The 23,700-nt window shown below is 40.4% G+C and overlaps 1 protein-coding gene across 1 annotated transcript in view; it reads left to right on the top strand.

The window, feature by feature from the left end:
* The window catches only part of TSPAN7 (tetraspanin 7), a 122,749-nt gene that overhangs the window by 79,415 nt on the left and 19,634 nt on the right, over positions 1–23,700 (top strand). Inside the window, exon 2 of the mRNA XM_016197027.2 lies at positions 21,221–21,409. Coding sequence (XP_016052513.1) covers positions 21,221–21,409 — 189 coding nt within the window. The remainder of the gene's footprint in view (positions 1–21,220; positions 21,410–23,700) is intronic.

Genomic DNA, 23,700 nt, shown 5'->3' with positions numbered 1-23,700 from the left:
AACAGCAGAGCTCTCTTTTTTTATGCCATTTTGCAGAGTGCTTTCCCATTTTGTCTCAGGGTGTTTCCCATTTTGCTCCCGTGAAGTAGATATTATCTTCATTTTGCAGACCAGAGGTGGAGGCTCAGAGCAAAAATGTTAGAAGTAGGATGTAAAAAGAGTGATTAAAAAGGGAACAAAATAGAAACAAAACACTTTACCCCTGGACAATCTCCTTTAGTTTTTTGGAAAGCCCTCTTACCATTTTACCTTGGGATTTGTGAGGTCTTTCTCCACTACCTGCCACCTCATGCTGCTACTACACCATAATTTTCATTACAAAGTATTAAATACTGATTTCTATTAGGTATGAAGAGTCCTCCTATTACAGTAGATATTTGTCACATTTTTTCCTGCCATTAAGATTTCCTTTTTTTCTGTCTCTGACATGCTCTGTTGTGTGCATTTGTGTTGCGAGCTTAAATTTGTAACTTATTTCCAACCCTGTCTGCAATGATTCCTGGGGGTTAAAGGGAACACATCTCAAGGATGTAGGTACCATTAAATTGGACAGCTCTGGCTAGGATATCTCAAGACTAAACTTAGGACTCAGGGAGACCATGATTGATAGAAATCAGCAGAATGATGTTGAATAAAGGCAAGTTGGCAATACCATCACGGGGGATAAAAGCCACCCAATTTTTTAGTGGATATTTATAGGACAATTACACTTTGCTCATCACTGTGCCGAGTGCTGTGGTGGACTCAGAAAATGCTGAGAGGTTGTCTCTCACTTCCACCTGCAATCTATTTGGAGAACTAAGACCTAAAACATGAAACAAATAGAGAAAGAATAGTATCTCACGCAAATAGAGTGGCCTTTGTAATGCAGAGTGTTATGAGAAATTGGCTGTAGTGCAGCAAACATTGAGCGTATAAAATTTTCAATAAGACACCAGCTCCAACCTAAGAAGAGGCCTCTCTCTACTGAGGAGGTGCACATGTAACTGATCACTCATATGTGATATATAAAACAAAAATCAACAAATGAACAAACCAAACAAACAAGCAAACTCATAGATACAGACAACAGAATGGTGGTTACCAGAAGTGAAGTGGGGTGGCCGAGGAGGACAAAGAAACTAAAGGGAGGGTCAAATGTATGGTGTTGGAAGGAGACTAGACTTTAGGTGTTGAGTAATTTAATTTAAAAAATATAGTGTAAATATGTAATTGAAACAGATACAAGAGCCAGCAGTTAGGGGCAGTGGTTAAAAGCATAGCCTGGAAAGATACTGCTTGGGTTCAAATTCTGGCTCTGCCACTCAGTGATCATATGATCTTGGGCAGCTTATTTAACCACCCTGTACATTCATTCCCTCATCTGTAAAATGGGGAGTAATAATATCCACCTCATAGGAGGTAGGATTATAGTAAGAATTACACACACACAGACACACTCGGGTTCCTGCTATATGGCAATGCTGTATAAGTGATGGAAAATGGCAGTACAGAAGGGGAAGAGAACTTCTGCTGGAAAAGGATAGGGTAGAGGTCAGGGAAAGTTGTACAATGAGTCCTTACTACAGGGCATTTAAAATGTCCAGGGAATGTCCAGGCAGATAATGAATAAAGACACAAAATGGCATGACGGATTGTAGAACACTGCAGTCGGCTAGGTATAGTTGCAACATCAGATTTGAGTGTAGGGGATTTAAGTCCTGGGAGAAAACATGACCTAAGCTGAACTTTAAAAGATGGGTAGAATATTGAAAAGTGGGAAGAAATATTTCTCAGGTTGGGGAAAATGTCTGAGCAAATATATAGAGTTGGGGCTTTTTATTCAAACAAATAAAAAAGAGTATGCAAAAAACATCACAATGGGGACATTTTCAGCAATGTGATTGGTTGGTAAGACTTAATAGTAAAACATGAAATTGAGATTTAACCTATAATAAACTAGTTTCTCCAATTTTACTAAGGAAAGCAAAATTGTTGGGATGGAAGCTTAGCATGAGAGGAAAGAAATCAGTGACAAGGTAACAAAGCAGAAGTTAAGGGGGAAAAATTGGAAATTTAAACCAGTTTTGCTTCGGTGGTAATGAATGAAAGATGATGACAAGGAAGGGTAGAAAGGCTGATCCTTTGCAATAAAAGACCAACAGGGTAACTTGCCATAGTTCATAGCACCCCATGAATGTTTTGTGCTTCTCTCATTCCAACACTATGAACTTTGCTCTCAGTGTAGGATGAATAGCTCCAGTGAGTGTGATAAAATTAGTGGAGCTCAAACTCCTCCCCCTTCCCATACTGTGCTGACCTCAGTAACTGTGCACAGGAGAGAAATTTTGATTCAATGGAGTGATGTATAGGCCATTATTCTGTGTCACCTGTTTTGGGGGCCATTTTGCTGAGAAGTGCTGATGCTTCTGACCTTGAGTTTAAGAAACAGCAGCACTGTTATGCTCATGGCGTTCTGTGATGTTCAGTTTTTATTTCAACCTTGTGTGACTGGATGACAGTGACTGGGAATGGGGAGAAGGCACACTAACATCAAAATAAATCTTCGTACAGTATACTGTACCTTGGTTTTTCAGTAATTATAATGAGTGTCCTTTTTGACTTGCATCTTTTGAATTTTCTTAATGATTTTTGAATTTCTAAATAAGTTAAATATTGTCACTATGAACAGTTCTTATAAATCTACCCCTGTTCCCTAGAAACTCTTTCACAACCCTCTCTGTACTAGAATTGCTTAGAGGCCTTTAAAGGGGACACTTTATAGACTTAGAAGGAATCTGTATGGATAAATGAATGTCTTGAATTCTAGTATTGGCTCTGCCTCTAACTAGCTGCATAATCTTGGGCAAATATTTTGCTTCCTAGGCCCTCAGTAACCTTATTTGTGAAATTGTGGAGGTTGGACTAGGATCAGGGATGGGGAACCTTTTTTCTGCCAAGGGCCATTTGGATATTTATAACATCATTCATGGGCCATACGAAATTATCAATTTAAAAATTAGCTATGATAAAAGCTCCTAGATTTATTGAATTTCGAGTCCTGCCTGCGGTTACCTTAGCAGGGAAGACCAGATGATTTTTTGGGCCATATAGGGCCCACGGGCCAGATGTTCCCCACCCCTGGACTAGGTCATGATGTTGATGAAGATAATAGCTAACTGATTGAGTGCTTCTGATGCACCAGGTAGTATTCTAAGTACTTTACCCACATTAACTCACTTAATCCTCCCATCAACCCTATCAAGGAAATACTGTCATCACTGACCCCGTGTTGCAGATGAGGGAAGGCACACACACAGGTAACTTGCCAAAGGTCTCTCAGATGGTAAGCAGTGTAGACACAACTATTGTAACCCAGGAAGACTGCCGCTGGACCTGTTCTCATGTCCACTGCTGCCTCCTGTCTCTCACTGTCTCCCTCCTGACAGTGGGTGACTTCTAATGTGGTATCCAGTGAGGCTTTAGGAAATGTCATGACCTCAGTGTTTCTAGTGAAATCAACACCTCATCTACACTTCATGTTGAGCTCACTTGGGCCACCCATTGCTCCTGTGGTGTATAGAACCCGAGGTGGCTAGGGGTGAAAAGGGAGCATCCTTGGGGAGCTTTGCTGGTTTCCAGGAGTTTCTAGTGCTTCCTTTCTCTGAGCCCATCACTGGCTGGCTGGGCCTGACCCCCTTGAACAGGGTCTCCACAGAGCAATGCTAAGGCAGACCTGCAGACAAAGGTGCTGACAAACTTCACACCTCTTCCAAAGAGTTCAGTTTAAAACAACTTATCAGGGATTTGCAAATGAATGAAAACAAGCTTTTTCTTTAGGCAGAAATGACTGTGCAGGAAGTGAGGAGGTGTGTATTCTCTGACTGTAAACCAATATGGTTTAATTTTCTTAAAAGCCAGAGCAGACCTCTGGATTCATAACTGTCTAGGTACATAACAAAAGAAAAGACTCCCAAGAGGCAATTCAGAACATAAAAGGATTCAAGGCAGTACAGATTCTTGGTTGAATTTATGGCTGTGGAAATATTTGAAATAGCTTAATAATAATAATAACAACAACAACAACAACGGGATAACCACAGTTTTTGTTTAACACTATCTACTTACCAGGCCTGAATGGTATATTAGACATATTATCTATTTAAACCACTCATCAAAGTAATAAAGTAAAGCCATTGTACACATGAAGAACTCAGAAGTGTCGAATTGTTTTTTGGTGTCTGCCCAATTAACGTTCAAGTTAGAGTACTTCTTGTCAGTCACCTGTCAGTGAGTTACTGACCTGGCAAGTTCCAGACTTTTTTTGATCAGACTTAAAACTCTGGTTTTTAATCTAGTAATAGTTGGTGTACTTTCTAATGAAGCCCATAAAGATTGTGAAACTTTGGGAAAAGCCTTCTGGCAAAGAAGTATAGATATAGTTTTTAGAGCTTTTGTTATAATATCATTTGTATTACATATTTACTAAAGAAAGGAAAGGCTGCAAGATTTTATGGCCAATTGAATGTGGCTGTGGCTTTGATTAGTAAATTTTGTTTGATAATTTGGCTAATACAAATTACTATGGTAGCTGTGCGATTTGTGAAGATGGCATTTGTTTTCACTTTTTCCCTCAGGTGGCAGTGGAATAAAGTAGAAAGATTGGGAGGGGTGGATAAAACAGGGGTTCTCAAGAGGGAATGTCAGAAAGCAGATGAGAGAGATGAGTATAGTTGGAGAAAGAATGTTCACACTTATCATTGCCTGGAAGAGTTTTTGAAATTCCAGATAATCTTAAAGGAGGGCATGACATTTTCTGTGCTTACCAAAGGAGTGTAAGTTTAAGAGTTTGGCTCTAGTGACTTTATCACAGTTTGCATGCATAATATGTGGTATATATGCTGTAGCTATACACGTTCATGTGAAGTGAAATGTCCCGAAATTATAAAAATTATGTTAAAGTGGTAGATTTACTCAATAGGGGTGTTACTCGATTTTTAAAAAATTCTGTCTTTAAGAGAAAGAGCAACCACAAGTGCAATCAAGCAACTTCATTGCTTTCATCTTTACATCTGGCATATTTGTGTGTTAAGGTTGCCAGAGACTGATGGCCATGGGAGAGCAGGTTGCTCGAGTTCATGGTCCTTCACTGAAATCAGCACTTACATTCTCCTGTGCTCCACTTAGAAAGAACAGCACTAATATGCATCTTGAAGAGAACTCAACCTGAAAATGATCTGATCTTCAGGGAGCACTAAGGTGCTCTGGGGCAGAAGATCTGCAAGGAAGTTTGGAAAGGGTTGGCCAAACTATAGATTTTCTTCTAGTTATACTCAGCTGAAAAGGCAAACATTTAAAAAATTATCCTAACTGTCCTGTTCTAACAGAAGTTTCTACAGGTTGGTTTTGCTAGTGAGAGACCTTTGGTTAAGCTCTGTAAATTATTCCCCACCTGGATTAAAGGGAGAGAACACATGCAGTTAATACATAAACCATCACCATACATTTATCCTGAATTTTACTGAAATATATTTTTGTGATACAGAATTTTGTTACATGATTCTGTTTTTAACACTGTTAAGTTCTACAAGGTACCACCAAATCTGTTGACAAAATAAGCATTCCTTAAGTGGATGCTGTAAGTAGGATACCATACTGGGTGCTACTGGAAATATAAAACACAGTGGCCAAGTGTCTAACCTCAACTGGTTGTATGCTATTAAGATGACAAGATGGCCCGGCTGGGTGTGGCTCAGCGGTTGAGCGTCGACCTAGGATACAGGCAGTCGGGGTTCTATTCCTGGTCAGGACACATGCCCAGGTTGTGGGCTCGATCCCCAGTCGAGGGTGTGCAGGAGGCAGCCAATCGACAACTTTCTCATCATTGATGTTTCTATCTCTCCCCCTCTCCTTTCCTCTCTCTGATATCAATAAAGATATATTTAAAAAAAAAAAAAAAAAAAGATGACAAGACGGATACTTGCAAAATTTCAAGACACATCAAAACTACAATTTGCAAAGTGACATAATTGTAGTAGTATTAATTGAATAGGTATTATTCTAACCCTTTGATTTTCAGTCTTTATTCTTAGGGTTTGAATACTAAAGAGCCCTGCACAGTGGATGTTAGGTTCGTATGGAGTCCTGCAGTTTGGGCAGATGGTCAACTCTGATTCCTATACACTTGGATGATATTCTTAATAAACTCATTTTTCAGGGAAACTTATAGTTTGGAGAACCAAGTCAGACACAAGTCAGATACACAAAATACAATAAGTTAAACCAAGTACCAGGAAAACTACTTTAAAAAAGTTCCTGGTGTGGTGTAGTCAAAAGGACTTGACCTCTGAGTCAGGGCATTGGGTTTTAGTTCTTTCTCACTTATAGATAGTGGAACTTAGGTTGACACCTAATTTTCTCTGAACCTACTTCTTTATTTTGCAAGTGGGCATGCTGATTATGTGGGCCCCTTGGGGACATTACAAATATTAAATGGAATTTTATGAATGAAAATACTTTATAAACTATAAAGCACATTGCAGATGTAAGATGATATTTTAATTTTACTTGTTACAGAAAATCCAAGGCCATTTTCTTCCTCTTGCTGTCTCTAATGATTATATAATAACATTTTTTCACCCATTATTTTTTTGCTTGAGTTTTGAGGTCTTCCCCCAAAATACACCTCAATCAAGATAAAGATCCTCTCCATCAGCCCTTGAACCACCTCCTGTCAGTCTCGTTACCCCCATGGATAGTTACTCTTATGATTTCTATCACCATAGGTTAGTTTAGGGTTTTGCAATTTAAATGACTTAATAATCATCAAATGCCACTATTATATTATTCCCATTGTGTAAGAAGGGCCCTTGGTGCAATCCCAAACTTGCTTGCTCTTTTATTTAGTATATTTTTATTTAGAAAAATTAATATCCTCTAGTATTATAAAAGATGTTTATGTCTATTGTTTGTGCCTAAGGCTCTTTCTAGTCTCCAAATGAATACATTAACAGATTGTGACACAAGGTGACACCTCTGTCTGTACTGTATTGTCTCTATTTGACCATTTTTCTTCCAACAGCTGAGCCCTCATTCTCCCATTGGTAGAGTTCCTGCTACAGTAATAAAAGCCACTGTCAGCTGTGTCTGTTAGCCAGATGTGGTGAATGGATCAGTGTAGGCATGAGGGTGTCCAAAGGATCCCACCCACCCCATTGGATCATTTATGAGAGAGCTATTTTGGTCTTCAGGATAGAGCGAGTTCTGCAACAGGCAAGCTACTTTAGGATAGTGTTTTTATTTATTAGAGGTCACCTGGCATTGAGCCTCATATGTGGTCAAGGACCTGAGCAATGTTTGTGGAGGGGCTGAGGGAAGGATCTGGCCTCCCCAAGTCACCCCTCTTAGGCAGCCAGGGCTTCTGCTTGTGTAATCTGGTTCTGGCTACCAGAGTGGGGTTTCCCCAGGGCCCCTTCTGGGTAAAGGGCTGTGCTGATGATGGGGCTATCTCAAAAGGCAGTGGCTTGGTCTTCTACCACAATTTTCTGGTATTGCACAGATTAAAATGAGGCCAAACAGGTAGACTGCTTCAGAGACCCTCTCCTTTATTCAAGAGGGAAAGGGATGACCAAGCATCTCAGTGGCAGGTAATCAGTGGGTGGTCCTGCTCACAGATTTTTCTGAGCATCTGCTCTCCTAGTTCTTGCTGATAAGATGGGGCATAGGTAAATGGTCCTACCCTCATCACAGCTGATTGCATCAGAGAGGTCACCTGACTTGAGATGGCTCCCTCAGATTCTTTCCACAAATTTGAAATCAGTGTGCAAGGCTGCTTGTCACTTTCTATTGGATGTTTCAGTTGGGAGGTACTCTAATAAGAGGCTTCTGTCACTATGTAGAGAGAGCCAGTCTGTACAGATAGAGAAGAATGTGGCAAATATGCAAGAGAAGCATATCGCAGAGCCCTTGCTATAGAGGGAGGAAAGGGTAGATTCTTAGGCTCCTGTCCTGGGAGTTTTCAGCTGCTTGTCTGCCCCTCTTTCCACATGATGCATACATGGCCCTCAGGAGACCTCCCTTTTGCTCAAGGTGACATGTATGGCTTTTCCATATAGCCACATGGTCCACGGTTACAATACTTTCTGATTGAACAACAGAAGACAAAATGAGTTGAAAGAAGAGTTTAGCAAAATAATGCCCATTGAATTCAGAAGTCAGAATATGGTGCCTGCAAGTCAATGCAGTTCCATGGTGAGAGTTACTCACAGTGTGTGCCAGGACATTGTAAGTGTCTTGGATTTGAGTGCAAACATATGGTAAGATCTAGTGACTTCCCCCATGGCCAGAAAAGAGTGTCCTTGGTCATTAGCTTGTGTGGAGTACAGGGAGGGTTCAGCTGTTCTGGCCCCTTACATGCTCCTTTAAAGAATAGTCAGTGGACCAATCACTTTCAGCAAACACTATCAGTGGGGAAGGATTTCTGCTTTATGTTGACAAGCCTAGCTTTCCAAACTAAGTTGCTAATGGTGACTTTCAGGGAAGGAAGGGGTTTATATTAGTGGTCTTTAGGGGTCACTAATTACCAGGTTGTAATTTTCTAAACTTTTAATTTGCCTAAGATCACAGTAGTAACATTGGTTTCAAAGCACAACATGGAAGCAATGCAATAGACTTTAACACTAGTGCCACACTTGATTGTTGGTGTCTTCCCAGTCCTTGTTACTGGTCAGGTTCCCCAACCCACCTTCCCATCCTATGCCCTCTGGGCAACATCAGGGACCATCAAGCGGGGTGCCCATTACCGTGTCTTAAGATGAGACCTATTTATTATCAGAGTGCTCTGTCTGATCATGTTTAGTTATCAAAAGCAAATGCTAGATGCCACAGGATATATATAGTTAACACAGTCCCAAGTGGGACTCATCTGTTTCCAGAGACTTGTTTACTGGGGCTGTGCTAAGGCGTTCACAGAGGTGTAGAACACAAGTTAAAAGACCATTTATAAGAGATAGCACATTCAGAAGAGGATTAAATGACTACTGTCTTTCAGTGTCAGGAAAGACCTCTTGGCAGAAAGAGCATTTTAGTTGGGCTTTGGAGCGCAGGTAGGACCTGGCTGGGGAGCAATGGAGCAGGAGGCCTGAGCAGTTAGAACCAGCATGCACCATGCAGGAGTGAGCTCAACAGTGGCAGCTATGACACCTCAGGGATACACAGTAGAGTTGTATTTGCCCCCATGACCATAACCAAGAGCTAATTACATAGCTCTTCTAAGGAGTTATGTGGTTGTTTCATTGGGAATAGATTTCTGGTGCAATATACCATTACTAATACCACCTTATTAAACAGCTTCTCTTTTTATTTCCAATGTATGTCGAGTTTTGGACAGAATCTTTGTCTATATGTGAAAAGTCTGAAGGTTGCCTCTATGCCTTTGTACATTTATCTCTAACCAGTTTCACTGATTCTTAAAGTCATCCAGGACTTCTACTCTAGCTGAGAAATGGTATAGTTGCCTAGGGAAAATAGAGCTATTATTATAATAGGGCAAATGTTTCTTCAAGTGCCATAGCCCCTTTTAAAGAACACAGCTCATTTTAGTTACAACCTCATTTCACTGACCAGGCATTTCAATTGTTCTTCATGTAACAAAATTAGGTGGCCTATCACTTCCTTTTGGAGATCAAAGGAAATGTAACTTGGGGTCTTAGAAAATGGTTTCCTTGTTTCCTGTGTTGCAAACCTCCTATTCATTCATATATGAAAATCTGGGGAGATAATTCGCCAGGAAAATCACTAGGCTTCCTGAACAATAGGATCAGACAACTTTTCAGGCAATTCTGCCTTTTCCTGCTTGCTTCCTATCCATGGTTGCCTCTGGAGACTGTGTGGAAATAGCCAGAAAACTGATTACCCTCAGTTGTCACATTTGCAAGGCAACACATTCCATTTGGGGCAATGCCTATCACTAGAAATTTCTTCCTTGTATTGAGACAAAAATCTTTCCTTCTGTTAATTTTCCCAATACTGGCTTAAATATAGACTTTCAAAGCCAGGCCTAGAACACAGGCACCATGTCTAATGCTGTTTCCAAAAGACAGTGCATTGTGTGTTCCAAGCAAGTAATATATAAAAAAATCTTGTGGAGCACGGCCCCATTCATGATTGGAGCATGCCCACTAGCAGACATGGGAGGCATGCCCCAGGAAGGAGAATGGAGAATATCAGTGTACACAGGGTCAGTCTGTAGAGTCCATCTCTCCTCCCCTCTGCCTTTTTCTGTGTTTCCTGTATGTTGACAATTAGAAACTTCCTAAAAAAAATGTGTGGAAATTGTTTCAGAATGCTGGTTTCCTCATAACTCACTCCTTTAAAATTAATTTAGGCAACGTTGGCTAATAATATTATATAAATCTCAGGTGTACAACTTTATAATACGACATCTATATACTCCATTGTGTGCACACCACCTGAATTCTAGTCTCCTTCCATCACCGTACACTTGACCCCTTTACCTTCTTCATCTTAAGAATCACTTAGGCAGTGTAAAGAAAACTAGGCTTCCCTTTGTATTACTCACCTACCTGGAGGAGAGGGCCACAGCCTGGGTAATACTGGGCAAGGAGGACCTCAGCCCAAGGAGCTTCCCTGTTTTGTTCACACTGCCGCAGGAGGCAGAGAATCATGGTGGTTTGGGAAACTGCCTTCTAGTCAGACAGAGATGAATTTCACCTTGGGCTATACCACTTTTTAGCTTTCTGACTTTGAGCAAGTTGTCAAACCTTTCAAATCCTCAGTTTTCAAAGCCTGTTTTTCATCTGCAAAACAGAGATTAAAAATAAATGTGATGAAGCATGTAGGGAGCACAGTGCTGCTCAATAAAGACAATTTATCCCAGGCACACACAGTTAACTGTGTTTTCGCACTGTGCCCTTAGTTTATGAAGGACTGAGCACATCCCCCTTGCAGGCTATGGGGGAGGCAGATAAGATGCCACTGCCTTAGGTGGCAGCTCAGCCCATCACTTTGGGCCAGAGCTGCTTTGTAAGTCAAATGATTCCACAGCATCAAAATGGGTTCTCCTCATATATATTTCAGCCATAGCCTCTTGTTTTTCTTCTCAGGGCCAAACCCAGAGTACTATTTTAGTTTCTTAAACTTGCCCCAGAATCTGCTACAGTTGTCTGTTTGTATGTCAAGGTTTATTGATTCTTCAGATTGGTGCTTGTGCAGATTTGTGTCTGCTGTTTGTGATAGTTACCATTTCTGGTTCATCACAACATATACATCAGGATATGTATTTCCCCTCCTGGTTTTTAAAGTATCAAGCCTGAAGCAGAACATGTTTTCATTTCTATAGATCTTCCTTCTTGAAAGGGTAGAAATAATGGAATACATTTTTATATAAATAAATTGGTGACTATGCCTGCAGATTTTATTTTTTAATTGTAGCAACCAAATTCTTAGGGTTGAGAACCAATCTGGCATCAGTGCCAGGATGCATGACACTGGCTTCCAAGGTTTTCTCATAGAACTGTTAGCGGTAGAGGGTTGGAAAGTACCTTCTCCAGTCAGACTACTTAAGTGGACATTAAGGGAAAGCAGTGGTTGAGAGCCAGGGCCTTGAGTACCTATTGAGTCACTTAGTGGTGAAGACCTCAGTCAAGTTTTATAGGGTTATTACAAGGATTGAGCTAGATAAAACATTAGAGCACTTATCATAGTGCCCAGTACATAGTAAGGACCTACCCTCTCTCCAACTATTGTACATTTTTTAAAAGAGAAATTTTGCTGGTATAAGCACTGCTCATTCTCCTAACCATCAATTACAGACCTCATGGAGTTTTCGAATTTTAGAGCTTTGAATTACATTTCCATTAGTGGTGATGGATTAGACTGAACCATTCCCATGTTTTCTTATTTCGTCCCCCTTGTTGGTCAAAAGCAGACATTTGTGAAGCAATGTGCTGGATTAGAAACAAATTGACTAAAGAAAAGGTTTTTATCTGAGCGCAAGTGCCTGTCTGGACCTTGTAAAGTCAAGTCCACCATTTGGCTTCCTTAGTGTAGTGCTCATGACAATAGATTTCATGGCCTCTGAAGCTCCCACACTTTCTCACCTGCCTGTCATTTTGCATTTAATCATTTAACAAGTATTTACTGAGCACTTACTATGAGCAGACATTGTCTTGGCTTTAGGGATACAGTAATAAAAAAGGCAAAATTCCCTGCCCTCACAGAACTTACATTCATTTTGGGAAACAGATTAAGCCAGTAAATTAGTGTTTGAAGGTGATAAGAGGTAATAAGGGCAGTGAAAAAAAAAAGAAAGCAGGGAAAGGAAGGAATAAAGGATGCTAGAAGGGCAGAGTTCTAAGTTTTAAATAAGGTCATCAGGGAAGGGCTCACTGAGGAGCAGGGACTCGAAGAAATGAGAGATCTCAGAAGTCCAGGCAGAGGGAAGGGCACGTATAAGTCCCTGATGTAGGAACCAGGCCAGGAGTGTTTAGGGGGCAGCAATAAGGTCTGTGACAACTCTGGAGTCCAGTAAGCAAGTGGGGCAGCTAGTGGAGGTCACATTAGAGGAACTAACATGTCAAGAAGGGCCTTGCAGGCCGGCTGAGGACACTGGCTTTCACTTAGAGATGAAATGTGTGGAAGGGTTTTGAGCAAAGGATTAATATTATGGGACTTAGGTTTGAACAGGATTACCTTGACTGCTATGTTGAGAACAGAACATGGGACACAGGGGGAGACAGGGAGACATGGTGGGTTGGCCCAAGTGGTAGAGGTAGAGATGGCAAAGTGTCCTCTTTGTGCTTTTCTGAAATGGCTGATATTCCTTTGCCAAGTTCACACATTACCTAAAGTTAGTTTTCCCTCACAGTACCCTATCACCGTTAGAAATCTGAATTTTCCCTGTATGTCTTATTGGTGGCAGTATCACATATGTGTGTAGGGAGGATATTTGAATGTTGAGAGGGAAGTTAATTAAATCACTTATTTCCTCCCACAAGACTCTTTAAATCTTGATGTACACAAAATTAACAATACAGAACATGATACATGTGTGGTCAGCAGAAACTTTCTGTCAACACATTAATAATTGTAGCTTGTTTATAAGCTTACACTGACATGAACTACTTTTAAAATACATTTCCTTATTAGTTGGGAATTTTGTCCATCTTTTCACAGATGATTCAGTCCTAGGTCACTGAAGAATGAAAGTAAAGGGAATGATTTCTCCCCACAGCTCTTCCTGCACTTGGTCAGCCACTTGCTAATGACGCTAGCGCTGTTCATTCTCCTGGCGCTCACCTGCCTTTGTGTGTGTTAACTGGGTCAAAAGATTTTGTATACAAGTGAGATCAAATGGGGGTTCCATGAAGGAGATGTGGCATAGAGGGAATCCTCCAAACATTAAGCTTCTGTCACTTTAGCCACTACAGATGGTCCTGATTTCTAAGTACCTAAATATCCTCATAAGTGGCTTTGCTGGCCCCAATTACTAATAGGTATTCATCTATATGCCATCTATTTTTATATCTGGGTCATCACTGAAACCAGAGATGTGAGCTGTATCCAGACAGCCTTAACCTCTGTTTTGCTCACTTTTTCTTTTTACGTGCTCTTCGAAACTAGAAGTTGGAGTAAGACACACCTTAATAGTGTAATTAAAAGGCCTAAGTCCTGTTTCGAATGTTTTCAAGGAGAACTCATCATATATTCAAAAAGTAATGCCAAGAAGCTCAGAATAAGCTGCCTTAAAATTTCTCCCTGGCATAATGGAACATTTCTTAATGTGCTAATAAGTGTAGAGTGAAATTCTTTTTTGCTTATGGGGTCTTTTTTGTGGCTTTGTTTTTTTAAGAGGGAGGAGACCAAAAATCCCGAATCTTGTAGGGTAATATATGGAAAATGAGAAACCAATTCAGGGATGTTCACTCTTTCTCATTTCCTTGTGAGATATACAGAGTTCTTAATAACATGTTTGGAAATATCCTGTGACCCTTTGTTGAATAATGGCATTAAGTATAAGGTGGAACTGCTTGGGCCTCATTGGAAGGAGTTTAATTATTTAAGTAGTAAAAGGCTATTTTAATAAAGTACCCTTTATTATTATTTTAGCAGCTGTGTACCCCTGATTTTCTGTGATAGGCCTGTTTCAAATGTCTCTATCATGTTCAGACCCAGTTTTGAATTCAGGAAGTACTATTACCATATTGACTGATTTCTACCACTTCCTGGGCCTTTAGACCATTAGAGATTATTCAGTCTCCAGCCAGTCAACTACTTGAGCCACTCGCCAGCTAGACTCCCCCAGACTGACTACAAAGTCCAGCCAGCACAGGCCCTTGGTAAATGCTGCTGACTAGTGTGGTCTGCATCCTAGCTAACAGTTGGGCTTGACCTTGGCCCTTCTGAGGACCATTTAGTCAATTCAAGGAGACAGATAAAACTTAAGTACTGGAAGGACTCCTGTAGATGAGACTGGGGCCAGTCCTGTCATTTCACAGATGAAGAACTAAGGCACAGATATGCAATATGACTGGTGCAAGCTGGCAGTTGTATTTTGAAGACATCTGGGAGAAGGAAGCATTATTTACTGGACTTAAAGCATTCTTGGAGTCATTTCCTATGATATGATTAGCTTCTTCACTACACAGGTGAAGAAGATGCTGGGGTAGGCCCACAGCCAGAGCTGGAATTTCTAACTTTTCATAGTGCCATTCAAAGCAATATACATATTTTCAAAAGCATCTATGATCTGTTAGACAATATGTGCTTCAGACCCTGGCTATATGGTCATTGATAAAATCCAAATGGAAGCTAAAGTTTGTGACAAATGACCTAGCTCTTAGAACTTGAATTCTATGAATTGGTTATAGGATGAAATATTTAAATACAAATATTTAAATATAAAATATAATCTTGGTGGGCTATACTGGGTATATAAATAAAGAGTACCATGTCTTCTCATTGACATACCTGGGGTCAATGAACTGTGCTGGTGTCCCCCCAACCTCCCAATAAGTCTTTAGAAGCAAAAGAAAAGTCTCTCTTCCATGTCTCCTACTTTTCCTATTAGCAGCTACCTTTGTAGATGTGTCCACTCTGTTCTGCATCTCCTCACTATTTCCTGTCTTCCAGTGTTGTCCTCTCATGTTCTAGTGCTCATCTTCCTCAAGGCTTAACCCTTGTCTTTTCAACCATCCTCTGCTTCTGTTTCCTGAGACACACTGTTCCTTGAGCTGTCACTTCTGGCCTCAACCATCACCTGCAGTTCTAATGAACTCCTAAATTCTGAACTCCAGCCCCACATCTACAACTGACATCATAACATGTTATCTGTGTTGCCTTGGCCTTCGGTCACCTCAAAACCAACAAAAAACAGGGTCTGGACCAGATGGGTTTCCTATTGGTTCTCAAATTCAGTTTTAACAAATCAGTATTTAAAATCCTCTTAATTATCTCACTCTTCTCAACTTCCCTATCCATTTTTAATGATACCACTGGTCTACCCATCATGTATTGTGTGTTCTCTTCCACACACGTACACGTAGACATAAAAGTGAGAAAATGATTGAATTGGCTAACATACTTGCCTAGAAAGAAATAGCTCAAAGCATATGTCTTGTTGCTCTTAAGATAGCAGTGTCATCCTTATTGAAAAGGAAAGCATGTTATCATGTCAGTCAGCTTATGAATTTTTGGATGTCTTTGTAAAACTACAATGGCCGACTGCCTGTGCATGTCCCCGCAACCACTTGTCACCTTGGAAAGCTGGCAGAACAGTGGGCTTCAAGTACAGAAATGAGCTGACTTTCTACTCCCACGGCTGATGGTTTGTCAGTCACAGGAGGAACCTTACAAACTTTCTTGTATTTATTTTCCCAATGGCACATCTATAAATATATTTCAGAGTAAATAAACATGTCAACTTTGAGATTCATATTTGTTGTTGAATGTTAGAGATGGGGGAAACACTGAAAATCAGGTTTGCTCACCTCCTGGTCCTACTGAACAGGGAACTGAGGCCCAGAAAGGTTAGCTGATCAGCCCAAGATCACACAGCTAGTATGTGACAAAACTACAACTGAAACCCTAATATTCTCACCCCCAGCCAAGAGCTCGTCCATTCATACCTTTTAAATATACTAGGTCCCCTTTTGCCACTCATCTTGGCTGAGTTCTCAAGCCTGCTGAAAAGCCCCAATAAATTCTGGTTCTTAGTCCATTTTAAAACATTAAGTATTTACACAAATAATTCTTAATAAAATCTTAAGTTGTAAATGTGGCAGATTCACACTGTTACTTTTTTAAATTTAAAGAGAAGACCACAAGATTATAAAAGCAGCTGGTTTCTCTGTCTTTCCGGTTGCTTTATCTACCTCTACAAAATCAGGTCAGAACACTGTGTAAAGACAACCTTCCCTGCTGTCTCCTCAGCATACATGCTCAAGTAAGAATAAACCAAAAGCATAGTTTGTTAGCTACTTTTCTACTTACGAGCTATTTTCAAGTACCCTGTATTTTAATTATTAATAATATGTATGGAGTTTCTTTGTCATGCATTTTTCCTGAGTTATAGAATGCTCTGGAGTAGGGGAAGAACACTTTATAATACCTCTGTGTGTAGTCATTGAGAGTAAACTTCTGGGATGATTGAATTGTGGCTTTCCCCTAAAAAGCTGTTAGGCTGAGATTTCTGCCTACAGTTTCTTCTGTGTGTTTCTTTTGGCTGGTTTTAGGTCCTGTACTTTTTCTCCCATATGGCTCCTTCGGGGGGAGAAGGGTTTTCCAAGTAGCTTGTGCTTTTATAATTCAATTTTCTATTGTATTTTTCTATAATTGTATAATACATAGTTCATGAACCCTATCTTCTAAATGAACGTATAGATGTTATTCTGATGACACAATTTATAGTTTGTGTATAATGCAATTAAAGAAAAATAATATATGAACTTCACTCTGGCAGACCCACACATGGCACAGCCTTTCATGGTCATGAGAGGAGCTGCTGCAGTTTAACCAGAAGGTTTGTGGTCTGTGAGAACAAATGGGAGTGGGCTCAAGTAAAATGCCTTTGGGAATGCAAGAAACATGAAAGCACAGTATCCCTGGCTTCTCATTGAGGATCAGGACACTGCAAGGACGGTAGGGAGACTTTCTAGCGTTAGCTGTGCTGACCTGGCAGAAGCAAGGGGAATCATTTATCGTTGCTGCCTGTTTCTCCAACATCCTATTCAGGATGAAAATAAACCTCCATAAGTCTCTTCCAGAGCGTTTCAGATACCCCTTGGTATATTGGCAAAGCTTTTTTAGTTCTGACCTACTTTCCCTTTCTGACGCTTCCGTTGTAGTTCTTCAGCCTCATCATCAAACTTAAATCAGAGGTAGCTGGGATACTCTGCTACCCATATATTTTGAGTTGTACTGTAGCACATAGATAATATCGAGCCGCCGTAAGATGCTGGGAATAAAAAGAGACTGAGAGCCTCAGCCTGACAACTGCTGGTGGATCCTGGGCCTGCCTTCCTGGCTTGCGGTTGATGTGGGACATGTAAGGTGGTGGCGGTGCCTTCACCAGGCCACTCATGTTGTTTATTCATGGAATCTAATCTATTCCCTTCTCAACCACGCTATTGGCTGCTTGCTAATTGATTCTTCTGAGAAGAAAAGCAAAACTTTCATGATTAATTTAGAAATATGAGGTCTCTGAGGAGCTGAGACGCAAACTTGATTTGGCAAGCTCTGGACCTACTCCTTGCACCCAAAAGCAGAAGAGAGATGTCAAAAGAACATGTCCCTTGCTTTTCACCCTGGGGGTGCTTGCGAAGGTGTGTGTATGGGTGGGTATGTGTGTGTTGACAGGAACCAAGGAAAAATCATACAGATAACAATGACTTTTGTCTTTGGCTTGTCTTTGTATGCTTCTTATCCTTAGTAAGAAGCATTATTATAGTAGTAAAAATGTGAGAAAGCACTAGTCTATTGTGTTTAATGGATCTTTAGCTCTTTGCCTGTAGTTTTTTTTCTCTCACACAGCCTGGCAATTATTTCAAATACTCACCCTAAGTCAACCACCACTACCACCACCAAATATGGTTTTACTCACCTAGGGGTGCACTACATTTTTCTCCCTTGACTATTTAACCCTTTCTTCTTTGTCTCTAACATTGTTATTTCCCAAGATTACAATGCCGCACAGACTGGCATTCTTACCATTTCTGATAGGTTTTCAGAGAGGTTCAGAGGGTATAGTAGATGGATAGATAACATAAAACTTTCCCCTTCTCCTATCTACAATTGGTTGCTTATTCAATAATTTAACATACTGGACAGTGACTATGTGCAAGACACACAGCTTCTGCCCTTAAGAGAATCACTGTACTGGATGTGCATGGGAGGAGGATAGGGCATGGCACAATGAACAGCAGCATACTACAGAATAAGTTCTGTTTAAGGAGGCTGGGATAAGTGGGTACAGTGTACTGAAAGAGTTTAGGATGCAGACAGGTAGTGATAGGAAGGGTAAGAAATCTAGGTAATAGGATCATCGAGAGCAAAGGTTGAGAAGCAATAAAGTACAGAAAGTACACAGAGAGCAGTCCAGTTTTCCTGGGGCTACATAGAATGTACAGAGTCATGAGGGAGATGTGGCTGAAGAGGTGGGTTTGGTGTATGCAGAGGCCTTGTATATGTGGAGATTGGGCTTCCAAACACAACTAGTCCATCAGAAATGTTTTTATTTCAACAATTAAGATAAATTTCTAAAAAGGCAATCTACTTCCAAAAGTGAACATTTCAAAATCAAGTAACATTATTTTATAAATTAAAAATATTTTTCCAGTTTTATTGAGATATGATTGACATATAGCATTGTATAAGATTAATGTGCACAACATAATGTTTTTATATATGTACATATTGTGAAATTATTATATCAGTAAATTTAGTTAACATCCATAAAACAAACAAACAAACAAAACAATCACATACCAATAATGACTGGCAATGGTAATGTACAGACTGCAACTGCTCAGTGTATGTCTGAAGTGTTACTGAATCTTTGGGAACAGTCTCATGAAATTGCAAGCCTCTAGATGAGACTTATAGTCAGTCTATATAAACCATGACCAGTTTGATTGAGTTTTTGGTTTTGTTTAACACATTTACATTGTGACATTTACAGCTTTAGGCACATAATGCTAGAGTGGGAAGTAGGGGAGAAAGTTCCTTTTTGGCTCCATTTTAACTTGCCTCACAGTATTTACCTGATGGAGAAGTTTTGTAAGTATTTGGCATTAGACGAACTCAGTTTTATAAATTAGAGGTTCTAAAACTCAGAGAAATGAAATATATTTGTTTCTCAATGATTATTAAGCATTTACTCTGTGCCTGGCACTGTGCTAAACACTGAGTAATAAAAGATAGCTTAGGCACTGTCATGTCTACCTAATGTTCCATGTGTTCTTACCCCTAATGAGTGGAGAGATGAATCTTCAATTTTGATTCTGGTAGATGAAAAACTTTTATGTTTCCATTTGGAGGAATATGGCCAAAGAGACTATTCAAGGAAGGCACTTTCTTTAGCAACCACCAGGTGTCAGCAGAGGACTTGGAACTCTTAGCAATATTTGCGATCTTGATATTCTTAATTCACGTCTTTTCCATTGGAACTTTTCAAAGGCAGTAGACCTCCACTGGGCCACCAGCTCCCAAATATTAGTGTCAAATATTTTCTCCTCAAGATTATATCACAGCCATTTACCTTTACCTTATAAAATTTGCATTAGTTCCTCAATCTTTTTCTGATTTAAAGCTTTTAATTCTTTCATGGTGATATTTCCATAAAGTAGAAAGGCTTTTGGGGGTAGGGATAAGGGAATATCACCAAACTCTTGTTTCTACTGAACCCTTCCCCCCACATTCGTAGAACCCACTCTCACCTGATATGGGGAAAAGTTCAGGGTTCATTCTTTTACCTGCACAGAGGAAATATCTGATGGTGGAGCGTGATGCTCCAAGTTGCATAAGGAGTTTTCAGAACGTAAAGGAGAGAGGCTTTGGCATCTTCACTGGCCCAGCTGTTTGGTTCCTCACGTAGCATGTATCTGGTGGTGTTCAATTACAGACGTTATAGAACAGTGAACACTGTGTTGATTGACAGGAAATGTTGGTGAGGTGGGTATTGATTTGTATCATACTGGTTTTCTCCAGTTTCTCATCTGGCTTCCTCACTTGAGTGGGCAGACTGGACAGAGAACTGGGGCATTTGGTATGGGACATTAGACGATAGGGTGAGACCAAACTGGGAAGGAGTTCCCTTGGACAACCAGGCTTCTTTGGGCCTCTTAAGGTGTCAGAAGTGGTAGCAGAGGGCTGTTAGTTTGAATAAGTTTCTAAGCTACTGGTAAACTGAAGGAGAGGCCAGCTAGAAGGATAGAGACACAGTTAACTATTGGCTTTGGTAGCTAAAAGTTCAGGGGGTGGAGAGTAAGGCATAGCATGCAGCCCCAAGTCTATCTTTTGAAGTAAGGGCCCAATTGACCCAAGGTTCTAGAGTTTAGAAATGCTGTTGTGAGGATTTCTTTTGGCCTAGATCAGTAGGGTTTGACAAATCACATTAAAGCTAATTCCAGGAGTTACTTGGATTCTTCTCTTGTTTTATATTGAATAAAGTATTATAAATAAGGTGATGAATCAACAGGGATTCAAAAATATTTTGAATGTTTTGCTTTTGTAGAGATTTTTGTGAAAATAGTGAAAGAAATTCACCTTGTTGCTCAAAACATGTGAAATGACCTTAAAACATACTATGTACATACAAATCATTGAAGAGGGTGGCTGACATTATTACTGGGGTTATACCCAGCTCAGCATCAGGCAGCGGCTCTCAGACCAGGCCTGGAATATCTCTGAGGACTGTATTAGGATATACTTTTTAAGCAGCTTGAAAAGTTCTTTGTTGTTGGCTTCACTTCAGATTAATATAGTAACTGCATATGGGATTATGTGAGAGACAGATCTAATTGTACAAAATCAAAGTGTCTTTGTTCTATGATGGCATTAGTTAATGGCCTGCAACATTTTCCCATGACTTTAGGGAATCCTAGAGCAATTGCCAATTTGCTCATGGAAACTGGAGTTGTCAGGTTCAGGCCACATTGTTTTGTGTTGATCATCACCTCTCTCAGCAGCAGTTTCACACTCCCTTCTCCCCCCTTCCCATTTTCAGATCACTGGGGTGATCCTGCTGGCCGTTGGAGTCTGGGGCAAACTCACTCTGGGCACCTATATCTCCCTCATTGCTGAGAACTCCACAAATGCCCCCTATGTCCTCATTGGAACTGGCACCACCATCGTTGTTTTTGGCCTGTTTGGATGCTTCGCTACCTGCCGTGGTAGTCCATGGATGTTGAAACTGGTGAGTATATCACAATATCATACTGCTTTTTCAATTCCTTTTGGTAAAAATATAAATCAAATGGAAGCAAAGTGGCCTTTCTTGAAGCCACAGACAAGACCTCAATAGTCATTGACTCTAATTTTAGTCCAGACTCTTACATAATCCACCCTTTAATCCCCTAGAGGGAAAAACAAACCTAAACACAGCCTGGCACAAAAAAATCAGTCCTGGTCCCCTGAGGTAAATGATGAGAAAGCAGTGGCCAGCTGTTCCAATAGGCCATTTATATCCTTGTTGCAAGACACCCTGTTCCAGTTTTGAATTCTGTCTTAGAAATCTCTTCAAGCGTGTGATGTGTAGCTTTGGTGGGCAAGTCAGCATCCCAAACATAAGCAGCCTTTCATCTCCAAGTTCACATTGGAGAAATACTTTCTGTCTCCTTGAACTTGGCTGTGGATGCATGAGCACACTCTTCTCTAAACCTGGTTCAGTTCTAAGAGAGTTGAGCTAAGCCAGAGCTTCTCCACTCAACAGAGGGTTGAGGCATTGCCAAGTATCAGCTACCAGAACCAGTGCTGGGTACCTTTACTCCAATAGGGCAGACACAGCAGTGATGTTTCCTGAAGAGTAAGGGCAGGCTGTTAAAAGGTTGTTGCTGTGATTCTTAACTTCTTAGTAGACTACTTGCCTCAGTCTCAACTCTCTGTCCATGCACTTCATTAATAAGAGTTAATGTTAAAGGATTTTATAGATAAAGGATAGCAGGGGCATCTCATCAAAAGAAAAATTTGTTTAAAAGGATTTATTTCAGACATTTCATTCTGTGAAAGGGGGGAGCAGAGAGTCTATCAGTATTTTGTTGCTTGTCCTTCCTTGTTTACCCCTAGGTTGTAGTAACATTTAATACCACCTAGTGACAGATATGGATGTGAAGGTAATTTGCTCTAAAGGAACAACCTTCTAAACTGGTACAGGTCAGTTTCTTTGTTGATAACCTCATGAAGTCATGCTTGATTTGGCCACTTTTTCTTCTGCAGACCATCCGGGAGACATGTCCTGGGGACCACTGATTCTTTCAGTTTGGTGGAAAAGCCATAGCGAAGCCATGTTGAGGCACTTCTCCTGCTATCAGCTGCCACTCTATGCTAACACCCTGAGTTTTCCTTCTTGTATTTCTTACAAGCACTAGAATTTCTTTTAGTCTAGAATAGTAATCCTCAACTTTGGATGGATGCTTAAATCACCTGGGCAGGTTTTTTTTTTTAACCTTACCGGAGGATATTTGTTGTTTTAGCGAGATTGGAAGGGAGGGAGGGAAAGAGGGAGGGGAGAGGAAAGAGAGAGAGAGAGAGAGAGAAACATCAGTGTGAGAGAGATACATCAATTGGTTGCCTCCTGCACTCGCCCTGACTGAGGCCGGGGATTGAGCCTGCAACCAAGGTACGTGCCCTTGGTCAGAATCAAACCTGGGACCCTTCAGTCTGCGGGCTGATGCTCTAAACACTGTGCCAAATCGGCTAAGGCTGAGCAGCTTTTTTAAAAACACCTTTGCCAGGGCCCCATCTCCAATCAATTGAACCAAAATCTATGGAGAGAGGCTATAGCATCATATTTTCTAAATGTTTTCCAGGGGATCCTATTTACAGCCAGCACTGAGAACTCCTTGTTTAGTACAATGAGTAGCAAGGGGAGAATTAACTTCAGATGCATAGAAAAAAAGGATTACTAAAACTTCATCTGTCTAAATAAGAACAGAGGAGACCTGGTCATAAGACTTGACTGATTCTGACACTAACTGGCTGTGTCTTCAGTGGCAAGGGCATAACCTCCTTGAGCCTTTGTCCTCATTTATGAAAGAATAGTATCAGAGTAATCACCAAGGTTTCTTCCAGCCCAAATACTATAAGTGAAGGAGGAAAGGAGAGAGAATAAAGCAATGGAATAGTTATCTCTGGCCTCTTCTAAAGGTGGTGTCACAGCACACTGCCATTTTCTGACAGAATTTTTTTGTTTTGCTTTTTATCTTTTTTTTAAAAATATACCTTTATTGTTGAAAGTATTACAGATGTCCCCCTTTTTCCCCATTGACCTTTTTTTATCTTTTGAAAACTATAATTTAGTTCCTTTTACCTGCCAGATGCTATCCTGGGTGCATACTACATTTATTCCCCACCACTGTGAAGTATAGGTTGTATTTTCATTACAGGATAAAGACTTTGAGGTTAAATAACCTGCCAAGGTTCACACAACTAATATGTGGAGAGCTGGGATTGGAACCCATCTATGTCTTTTTCCAGAGCCAAGATGTA

This window comes from Miniopterus natalensis, chromosome X, assembly GCF_054644295.1.
Source record: "Miniopterus natalensis isolate mMinNat1 chromosome X, mMinNat1.hap1, whole genome shotgun sequence".
In the NCBI taxonomy this organism is placed as follows: Eukaryota; Metazoa; Chordata; class Mammalia; order Chiroptera; family Miniopteridae; genus Miniopterus; species Miniopterus natalensis.
Note: the sequence above shows the minus strand (reverse complement) of the source record. Positions and strands in the feature narration are given on the sequence as shown.